This window comes from Melampsora larici-populina, assembly GCF_000204055.1.
Source record: "Melampsora larici-populina 98AG31 unplaced genomic scaffold MELLAscaffold_154, whole genome shotgun sequence".
NCBI lineage: Eukaryota > Fungi > Basidiomycota > Pucciniomycetes > Pucciniales > Melampsoraceae > Melampsora > Melampsora laricis-populina.
In genome coordinates this window covers 51,052-62,418 of record NW_006768917.1, presented here as the reverse complement: position 1 = coordinate 62,418, position 11,367 = coordinate 51,052, and the positions used below count along the sequence as shown (strand labels likewise).

Below are 11,367 nucleotides of genomic sequence, written 5' to 3'. Positions count from 1 at the left end.
GTAAATCGAAAAAAATGGAAAAAAACTAAAAAAAATCAAAAAAAATCAAAAAGGAACAAAAAAACTGTCAAAAGTGTTGCAAGGGGAAGCCTGAGGATAAATTCTTGCAGATATTTATTACTTGGATGGAGAACAATGGAAATTTTCAAAATTGAATATTGTAACTTTACAATACTGGCATTGAGCAAGCCTGCGGTTTTTGGTGCCGTGTTGATTTTTTCGACATAAGGGAACCTTTCCATCAGTTTCCAAAGTTTACAGTTGGTGAGATCCACTCAGATGGTGTCTCGGTATTGTCCTTTGGCATGAATGGAGGTGGTGGGGTGTAAGAAAACAGCGAGAAAGCCCGAAAACGGCAGAACAGGCTGAAAGGGCGCGCCCACCCCATATTTCAACTTTTGGGGCGCGCCCTCACGCCTACGCCCGGGCGCGCCTCAAAGGCGCGCTTTTCACGCCACGCCCACCACGAGATGATCACACAGATCAGGACCTCGGGACTGAACCACAGTTCAGTCCAACAATCTTAGTAACCACCGGATTCTAAAAGCGGGCGGTCTCAGGTTTTATTTGCGGGCGCTTTTTAGTAGCCCCCTTGATTAAATACAACACTTTTTCTTACCCAACTATGTATAGTCTATGTTGGATGTCAGCTTGTTCAGGATCTTTTTTCCTTTCCCTTTTATGTACATACTTTTATTCATCTTCCCAAACAAAAAAATTCATTGAGCTCAAAATGACGTCTAGTCAGACTCTTGAGTTTGATTTGTCTTTTGATCTCCTGCAGCTTCTTCGTGTGTTCAAGTCGAAATGATCATCAGGCAGGGCTCATGATTTGAAATGGTGCTGACTCTGAGGCTGTCCCGTCCGGTGGGCCAAGAAACTGCGGAGGTTGTTTCGGGGCTCAAGTTTCGGCTGCGATCGAAGTGAAGTTTCAGTCGCCGGTGGTCGGGAAATTTTGGATTCGGAAATTGTAGCTCAACATCAAACCCTTCAAAACAAATTACACACAAAGTTCCTTTACCAAAATTCTTAACATCGTTTGAAAGAACCATCTCGTGGACTATTGAAGAATCGTGTGACTCAAGCCAGCCTATATACACACAAGATACCCCGTCAAAATGCCTTATACACTTTGTGTTCTAGGTCAGCTTCACTCAGAGTCAATGTGATTTCCTAAAATCAAGTTGACTGAAACTTTATGCTCTGTGATCAATTTATCTTCAGGATGTGGAACTATGGGTATAGCTATTGTTTCTGGTGTACTTGAATCCCTACATCAAGTTGATTCGATCACCAAATCATCAAGTTCATCAGGAGATTCGACTCCGATTCCATCTGAAGATCCTGATACTAAACCTCATAGATTTATCACTTGTGTCACACGTTCTGAATCGGCTAAAAAACTTAAGAAACAATGGCAAAGTCTGGGTCATGAGGATGTAGAAGTTCGAATCAATGAAAACGTTAAAAGTATTCAAGAATCGGATGTGGTCTTATTATCGTTTGTCTATTTCGATTCATATAGAATTTTTGAAGTCATCATCAAGTGTTCTTTTTAACTGATCAGTCGTATTTGATAGATAGATGTAAACCTCAAGTCGCACAAGATATACTTGCAGCCGAAGGCATGCGTGAAGCATGCGCCAATAAACTTTTCATCTCTATTCTCGCGGGCACTACGATCTCGATGCTAAAGTCATGGCTTCCTGAAAGCGCAAGTGTGGTTCGGGCGATGCCTAACACGCCGTGTCAGGTGTGTGTGATCAGCTTCTCTTCCCAAACTGCTATTCCAAGCCTTACCTCACAATCATAGTCATATCTTTGACGCGTTGACGGACAATCCCTTGGAATACAGATTCGAGAAGGGATGACAGTCTTATCGTCTCTTCCGCCTAATGATCCTCAATCACATCGAACTCGTAACATTCTTTTATCACTCTTCACTCCAATCGGTCGATGTAGATTCCTTGATGAGAAACATTTTGATGCTTGTACCGCTGTTTCGGGTTCTGGGCCGGCCTTTTCCCTGGTCATTCTCGAAGCAATTGCTGATGGAGGAGTGATGATGGGTTTACCACGATCCGAAGCCCTTGAACTAGCAGCTCAAAGTGAGTTTTGATCTCATGGTCCAGAAAAACATCATCCTAATTGATGTTTGAATACGTTTTAGCTATGCAAGGTGCTGCTCGGATGGTACTTCAAACAGGTCGACATCCAGCTGCACTCAAAGATAGTGTTACCACCCCTGCGGGTTGCACAATAGCTGGGCTTCTGGCTCTTGAAGACGGAAAAGTCAGGAGTACGATTGCTCGTGCTATACAGACAGCTACTTTACATGCTAGTGGCTTAGGAAAATCTGTACCGAAGCCCACAGCTGATTGAGGACGAATTCGTATACTACATCATCAGGCTTATAGTATCTTGGGTCCTTTTGCTTTTCTCTTCCATGTTGGCCTGGTCTTTTGTAATGGATTGCAAAAACTAAGACATCCATTTGAATACCCAAGATAACTTCATTGCCTAGAACACCAGATGGTCTTCATGGAGTGTAATTCAAGGAATGACAGGGAAACTAGCAAAACATCACCTCCATTGGTATTGATCATTGAAACCCTTAGACCAGTGATATGAAATCATTTTGCCTTAAGATGACAAAAAAACCAATCATGAGACAAGAAAAAACTGAATATCATCCATAGCCATGAGATTCCACAACTAGTTTTTTTTAGAGAAGACTGAATGATCAGAGTCAATAAAAAGAATGTTGAGATGTTCACCCAGAAAACGTGTGACTTTCCATGTTACTAGGACCAGAATAGTTAAGCAGCAATGGATTTCATAGTCCTTTGCCTTCTCTCTTTTGTATGGGTTTCTGACTTGGGACATGGATTATGGCTCATCATACTTCAAGTAAGAATCTAACATTGAGTATTATATTTCATATCATCTCATGTATGAACCAGTATTTTGTGTGTGGGGAGACCCTCATCTCATTTGGAATTCTGGCTTAAGAATGCCTAAGAATTGTCTAGGAGATAACCAGAGGGGCTTGTACCAACACAAGAGGACTAAAGCCCTAAACCAAAAAGAGGGAAGTTAGCATAAACCCCACTGCTCAGATTTTATTCAGAAGCCTGAGCCCTGTGCAAAACCTGTCCTGCAAATAAAAGCTTACATTATGACTGCGCTTGTACCCAATGTATGGTCTCCCTCATTGGTGAGATAAGATAATAAAGGTATTGTCTTGTTCATTTCCTTCAAGGAGTGTTCCCTGAGGTAAAGTCAAGAACAGTCTGAAGTCCAGCAACCAAGGCGCTTGATGTTTTCATGTGAAACTCCTAGAGCAGTGCTGAAGGAGGCACTGCCAATGCGGAACAAGTGTGTGGAGAGTCATAGCCAGTTGTGTGCCACCCATACACCCAAGTATGACCTTGTTAAGTTCACTTGCCCGCCGTTATGGTATCTGAATAATGCAGCATTGGCTTACTTCATTGTCATCAAACATTGACTCACAGCTAATAGCAGGCAAAGGACATTTGGTGGGGTGTTCAGTAGAATCATCTGGGCTACACCTGCTTTTGCTGTCTTCACCCCTTGTACTGCTAGTGTTACACTACTGGAAGCCAGGGAATGTTGAATGACATCACTACACAAAACTGAATTTGACCAGGGTGTTTGTTCAGTCAACTTATTTTAGGTGATCTTTGCTAGTTGCATGAAGGCTATCAAAACACAATCTAAGGAAGCTTGATCATATTTGGGCCCATGAACACATGCATGATACATACAGTATTAAGAGGTGTTCTAGAATTACTGTGAGCTTTGGGGGTCTTTCTGGCGCCAATATATCCTGTCTACCACACATTCTCAATAAGACTGTAACACAGCGCCCCAGACGTGAGAGTATGGTTTATTGTGATAGTTGTGCCAAGTTTGCACCTCAAACAAATATTTACTCAAGGTCTTTTCAAAGACACCTTGATATTTTGGACTGTTCTCAGGTCTTCTGGTCCAAAATCAGAACTCATAAATATCCAGAGGACTAGCAGGTAATAACACTGCAAATATAACATGTTTTTCTGAGGTAAAAAATGATTGGATTTGATGCACAAAACGATTGATCATGCAGATTTCATGGAGAAAAATGTTGAGTTAATGTAGATTTAATGCATTTTTAATCATTTTGTAAATTAAATGTAATCATTTTTCACCTTGGAAAAACACATTATAGTATTTGCAGTGTAACCAATGTTCATTCCCCATAGCGGTCAGGAAGGCTTTGAATTTCCTAACTGTGCCGTTGTATCTGAGTAAAGTGCTTTCTATGCACCCTTGTACCAAATGTGATTGCAGTAGTAATGCTATGGCATCTTCTGATCCAATCAACAGGCAGGCTGTAAAACAATGAAGTGAAAGTGCTTCTGTCATGCTACCCCGGAGATTCCGAGTTAGTCTGGAGAACCCAGATTGTCAATTTCACAGCTTACTTACCTTAGTTGGAAGGCTGTAATTCATGTTTCTCCTCTGGATATTGAGACTTGATTGAATGAAGAATGATTCAACCAGATCTGAGTTTGGATCAGACAAACCACAATTAATCATCTGGTACCTGAAGCATAAGCCTCTTGCCATGTCTATTTCCATTCAACACCAAAGCAACAGTGGTCTCCATCAAATTTTCACTTCATTAACAAACCAGCCAATGTTGTCATTGGGTAATTTTGTCTTCAACCAAATGTAATTCACCTTTTCATGTGAAAATACAAACATATGACAGAGATACAGATACAACAAAAATCAAAGTATTATCCTTCACTATGTCTATTGAAGGTTACAGCTGAATGAACAAAAAATTTCTGCAAATCATGAGGCAGGCTCAATGGAAAGCAATCTTTTTTCCAAACAGTCCCCTTGGATGCCTCTTGAGAATTTTTCTGTGTTGTTATCATCCAAAGTCACTCTTTTAGCATGTGTTTCAATTGGGTGATAGATCATGAGTCCTTGGATGATCTTCCATTCTTTGTCAATCACTTTGTTTGTCAATTTCCCATTGGTCAGAGCCGCTTGTGCTGTAGTATTGTTTGTCCAAACAATTAAGCTCTAACAAGGTCTGTTGTTCAGGCCAACTACCATCAAGAATCCAATTCTGATTGAGAATGTCAATAGGTAATTGATGTGTTTGTGATCATCATCTTCTTCTTTCCATTCATTTGTCATTTTGAATTAAGTCCACACTGTACCAACCAAAACACCTATCCCATATGAGGTAGAAGCATCACCCACCCACAAAATTCCAAATGGGTCCATGCCAACTGGGCCACCTCCACCTAGTCCAAAGTACATATAACATAGTTTATTAAGGGAAAAAACCAATATACATGTACAAGTAGACATAGAAAAGATATGTCACCCTTGGGGCCAGACTGGCTTCACTTGGGTGTATTACATATGCTATAGCAATGTTTTGGCCCCAAGGGTGACATATCTTTCTTGTGTCTGCTTGTACAATTTCAAGAGACCAGAGAAGAGGATATACATGACAAATACATGATGTTGGATAAACTCACTCACACACCCAATCATACATACATATCAAGTGTCAGATCAGCTGGTTCCTACATAAACCTGGAAGTACAGTCAACCCCCTCTACATCATAACTGCTTGGAGGAAAGGAATTTCCATGGGTGTAGACAGGTTATATCTTTACAGGGGAGCTTGTTGCAGGCAAAGGCCACTTTGGGAGATCCAAAAACCTATGTTTATAGGCGGGTTATGCCTGTATACAAGTATGGCTTTAGATGGGGTTGTTTATGTTTGATTCTGACATACAATCATTCTGATAACTTCCCTCAGGCTTTGTTGTGATTTTTGGATCTGACTAAAGTACCATGATCTCAAATCAATCAAGTGTGACTTGCAGTAACTGTACCAGTCCACTCCAGTACAAGTTTGATGTATGATTTCTTTACCCATTTCAGAGCTTCATTTACACGCGTACTACAACACCAACAAAAAATGAAATTATTGAAGGGGATTTATTTCTTGCTACCTACTCAACATCACGTTGGGCTATTTAAAACTCTTTTGCCAATTTTTATTTTGACATCACAGCATAGAGAAATAGTTTTGTGAACAGACATCTTCTGCTCGACAGATGAAAGACTCCCGAATCCAGAGAGATGCGCCAAAGAAATCCTTCTACCTATTGGGTTCTGTTTTTTTGGTGAATACTTTGGTCATGAAGAAACCAGAGTTTCATACCCTTGTATCATGGTTGTTTTGATTTGAATCTTTGGTGGTGGTGGTTATTCTGATGTTATGAATCAAATATCTGCTATATCATAATATCACAATTTCCTAGTTACTGATAATGATCATTTTGAGTCTTAATGAAGTGGATACTACCATAAGTAGCTTGGAAAGAAACAATTTTAATCAGTATGAAGATTATTGTGATATTAAGATAATAATTGAAAATTGACTTGCCGTTCAAATCAACTAATTTCCAGGTCGGATTGATTTCCAGCTCGAGATTCCACAAAAAAACATTGATTTAAATAAACTCAAGAATAAAAAAGTCAAGGCTTAGGTTATACTAAAAGAATGGATTTAATTGACTCACCATCACGCTCAAAGCTCAGTTTTACTTTGAATGGTTTTGTTTGTAAAATATCATAATATCCCAATATCGTAATATCACAACTTCTCTAGTCATTCCTAATGGTCAATTCGAGTCTTACCATAATGAGGTGAATACTACAAGAAACAGCTTGGAAGGAAACAATTCTAATCAGTATGAAGATTCTTGTGATATTACGATATTGATTGAAAATTGACTCGCCGTTCAAAACAACCAACTTCCAAGCGGATCGGGTTGATTTCCAGCTCGAGGTTCCACAAAAAAAGATTCATCTAAATAAAATCAAGAACAGAAGAGTCAAGGCTTAGGTTATAGTATACTAAAAGTAATTCATTTGACTCACGATCACTCTCAAAGCTCAACTTTGAATGGTTTTTTTTTATTCAAGTTCTTGTCTTGTATTCTCAATAGCGCAAAATCCAAAAAAAGAAAAGAAAAACAAATTAGAAACCAGATAAGATAAATATTTACAAATCATCAAGATGTTCACAGGAAATTCAACTTTCATAACTAATTTTTAAAGAAACACTTATCGATTTTTTAGCATGCAGCAATCCCGCTCGCCCCCGGGGGTGGTGGTGGTGGTGGTGGTGGACCTTGGGGAGCAGGTGGGCCATCCAGATGAGGCGTGCCTTCAGGGGAAGGTGACTTATCAGGTGGCGGTGGTTGGCCGCGATGTACAGTTCTATAGTGTCTAGTACGATCACCTTCCCATGCTAGTATCTTCCTACAATCCGGATACCGACATTGGACTTTCTTCTTACCAAGATGCAACCCGTCGATGTGCCGCTGCATATTTTTTATTACGATCATCTTCCCACAACCGGGCCAAGGACAAGGGGCTTTTGTCATCTTGGGGTTGGCAGGATCTCTTTGTCGACCTTTCTTGGCTTGAGGTTCCTGTCCGGTTTCCGAGGCCTTTCGACCGCGCTTACGGGAGGAAGACGTAGCAGGCAGTTGAGAGGTAGAGGCGACAGGAGGTCCAGCTCCTGGGACAGGCCAGTTCGGGGAACCAGCCCCATTTGGATTCAACAATAGGTGTGCGGGGTTGATGAACTGTGGTGGCTCTTGGTAAAAGCTCAGGGGTGGTACAGGAATATCTTCGCTTGGTGCCGCTGTAGGGTTGATGTAGTTAGAGGTGGGAAGTTCGTAGAACCAATCCAGGGAACCAGCCCCAGTGAGATTTGAAGACAGCAGCGCGGGGTCTATGACGTGTTCCTGCTGTTGTCGTTGCGGAAAGGGAATGTCGTTGGATGCGTTGTAGAATGGAGTACTGTAGTCGAAGAATGTTCGGTCTGGATGGCTTTGATATTGGCTGGAAGACGGCACTGGGATATCAGGGATGATTAAGTCGGCATTTTCTACCGGCGGGATAAAGTCAGATTGTAGATCGTGAGTAAATTGTGATTGTGAGGGATTGTGAGTGGGATGAACTGGAATGTCTGTTGTTGGCGTGGCTCTTGCCGGGAGTGGAATAACGTTGCGACCCGGTAGAGCAAGTGGAGGGGCAGAGCGGGTGGGCAACGCCAAAGCTACTGACTGAAAGGAAGCACTAGCATCTTGATCCCTCCCCTCAACGTTGTCACCATCTTCAGAGCCCCACAGTCCATCCTCACCGGTAGCATCGGACGAATCAGAAAACTTGTCAGCCTGGACAGTTGCCAATGTCTCTTGCGTACCTGAAGCGGAACCTGCCGCGTTGAAAGTCGTGTTGTGCATGTTGGTATTAAGTGTTTAGAGCGTCAAAAGGTTTGCAGGTGGATTTATCTTGAGGTTTCTGTTTTGGATTTGCGTTATGAGCGTTGAACGTTGTGAACGTGCTGGAGATTGCGCTGGGACAAGACTTGTCTGAAGAACAAATCCCATCGTCATCTTGCCGTCTTTATATACTCATAGATTCGAGCCCAAGCTGATCCCAACACCTCGCGGTGAGACTATTGACGAAAGAAAACGAGAAAGCAAACTCGAGCTGAGCTATTGCTTCATCTACCGGCTGTTTGTTTACCGTCTTCAGCTTCATTTCTAGAAGCTTTTGAAATTTTGAATTATCATTATTTCAAGGCATGTGAAACCAAGATAAAGTGATGTAAAGCTCATCCATCACACTTCAGACAGTCAACATTTTGTGCTGAGACAAAGGAATTATGAACCGCTGAGAATATCGGCTTCACTTATCGATTTTCCACCCGTGAGATCAGCAAAGAAATGCTAGGAAAAATTAAAAAGCAAAGTCCTTCAAGCAAAAGCAAAAGATGACTTAAGCTTATAGCCAGCAGCACTGTTCGTATTCGCAGTCAACCGGGAAAAAGACTGTCCGTGGCAATGTATGGATAAGCTCACATAGATAATGTGCTCGACTTGCATTAACAATGTGGACATGTTTCGGTTCTTGATGTTTATAATTAATGGAACTGCTCAAAAGTTCCCAAAACAAATCCAAAAGCAGGCCAACTCACTCATTCCATGAAAATAGGTGACATATCTTCTCTCATGACGTTTTATCATCATCTTTATTTCAAATTTCCAGTATGTAAAGTAAACAAAGAAACACAAAATGAAAAGTTGAACAAACTATGTAAATAAATGGTTCTCAAAGAATAAGCTAATACATTAGGATACACTTTTTATTTTATAAACCAGAACTGATTTAAACTTCAAGGTTGAAGTTGAGCATTTTGTACCTTGCAAAAAAAATCAAAACAAATGATTTCCATTTTTGTACCCAAACCTTACTGTTCAAGCAGAGGTTCATGATCAAGCCTTCAATTGAATCGAAATCGTTTCCACATTCGTCACACGGTCACACAGTCACACCAATGAACAAGTTTTCTCAAACCAACCATCGAATTTCCGTATACACCTTCCACCCACTCATCAAATATCTTTTAAGTACTATGAATCCACACAAATTCCTCTCAAAACTGTAGACTTACCAAAAAAAAGAAACCTCACCAAACCAATTAAAATCCAACCTAAATTCAAAACAAAACCTATATGTGGTATACCAATCCCGAATTGCAATCCCACCCAGATTCTAAGCCTTATGCCTGTACTGCACCGTGTAGACTTCATGAGCCCTGAGGAGTAGGATGCAAGGTGTAGACATCCTACTCCTCATGTAGCAATTTACCATACGTTGTGGAACACCCTTACTAGCCCTTGCATCTTATCTACCCACCCACTCAGGTTTATCAACTATTTTTCATCAAAAAATATTTAAAAAAGGTTGTTGGCTTCAATATCAATTCACCAGCAGGCAGTGACCACTTGATTTTTTGAATCAAAATTGAATGAAAAAAGTGTGCAGTTAGTCAAGATTTTGCCCAGTTTTCCAGGTTTAAAGCCAAATGGATGACAAATAACAATGCTCAATCAAATTTGAAAGAGTTCATCTCAAATTTCACTCCAGGTCTGCAAGTCTGAGACTGAGTCCTAACTTTGCCTCAGTGTCAGCTCAGACCACTCAGAATTTTTACATTCATTTGGTTCAATACTCAATGCGGATGTCACTGCAGGCTATGGAACTCTGCAGAGTTCCTTTATAGTACCACATCCCCATCCCCGTCCACTCTATGGAAGTCCTCGAGGCTCCAGTGATCTTTGCGGTTGGATTGCCTTAGCCTGCTTTTACCATCATTTTTATGGTGTGGTTGTATTTATTAACCAGATGGGATGTCCCCCCCTCCAGTCCAGTATGTGCACCCTCTTTGGAAAATCATTATGCAGTGTGCAGCTTGCTGTGCACCAACAGGGATCCCCTGTCAGCTACCCTATCTATTGTCGACCTAAACCGCTGCATCTCCCCTTCTCCTGCGACCACCTTTCTGGATGATTTGCAATGAGATTGTTTGCTGGTCATTGCCCAACGCTACTTCAACAGTGTTTGCAAAAGTGTTAGGCCATGAACTCCACAGGAGTCAAACTAATTCCTAATGAACCAAGTGACAAAATAGGTCAAGTCAGGCTTTGGTCCTCGTCTATAGCCATTCCAATATATATGGCGAGTGAGACTGCACTGCTTCAGTGTGAAAGACCTTCAATGATTTTGTTGCCGAAGGGGACTTGTATATCGGCTACACACTTTTGCCGCCGGGCCTTACCTCTCTGCCGGAGGACCAGCAGGGCACCTTTCTGAAAGGCACATGAGCTTATTTCAAATGCTAGCGCCGAGTGCTCTCCGCAATCACCTACACATTCACGATCAAAAACCACCTGATGCCGTGAAGTACATGAAGCAATCAATCGAGACCAAGAGCCTAGTTCCACTTGGGCTGTGGATAGTAAGCACTCAGAACCGTCAAGATACACAGAGAGTGATTTGTCACTCGCTGAATCAAATTCTTCAAACCGCTCGGAGCTGTTTCGGCCTCAGCAACTTGCTAGAGCATGGTCGTGGGTGGTCTGGTGCGCTCAAGGGCTAGCGACTTCACCGACTAGTAGACATCAAGAAGATCATCATCGAACTCTAGCCTGTTGAAACAGACATTGAGTTGTGAATGACCACTCGTTATTCGAATGAATTTGTCCAGACTTACATATCTCAGCGGACTTGGTGCCAAAGAAGGAGCTGATGAAAAAACGAGTTGATGTTTCCCCAATTCATTTTTGTTTCTTTCATCCTAAGCTCATGACGTTTGGATGCTGTCCTTATGCAATCTGGAAGCAGCTTCTAAGCAGCTGAGTTTCCACTCAAAGCACGTCTTGTTACCCTATCGCTATGTGCAAT

At 41.5% G+C, this 11,367-nt stretch overlaps 2 protein-coding genes across 2 annotated transcripts; one reads left to right on the top strand and one right to left on the bottom strand.

Moving 5' to 3' along the window:
• Positions 1-951: 951 nt before the first annotated feature.
• Positions 952-2,940, top strand: MELLADRAFT_73736 (uncharacterized protein; the record flags this gene model as incomplete). Its single annotated transcript, XM_007419288.1, has 7 exons — positions 952-1,143; positions 1,225-1,501; positions 1,585-1,753; positions 1,856-2,108; positions 2,171-2,424; positions 2,508-2,659; positions 2,680-2,940. The coding sequence occupies 5 exons, from the start codon at positions 1,119-1,121 to the stop codon at positions 2,380-2,382; spliced, it is 936 nt and encodes a 311-aa protein (XP_007419350.1).
• A 4,241-nt stretch (positions 2,941-7,181) lies between these two features.
• Positions 7,182-8,360, bottom strand: MELLADRAFT_114387 (uncharacterized protein; the record flags this gene model as incomplete). The annotated part of the gene is made up of 1 exon (XM_007419287.1): positions 7,182-8,360. One exon carries the CDS (start codon positions 8,358-8,360, stop codon positions 7,182-7,184), a length of 1,179 nt encoding a protein of 392 aa, XP_007419349.1.
• Positions 8,361-11,367: the final 3,007 nt, after the last annotated feature.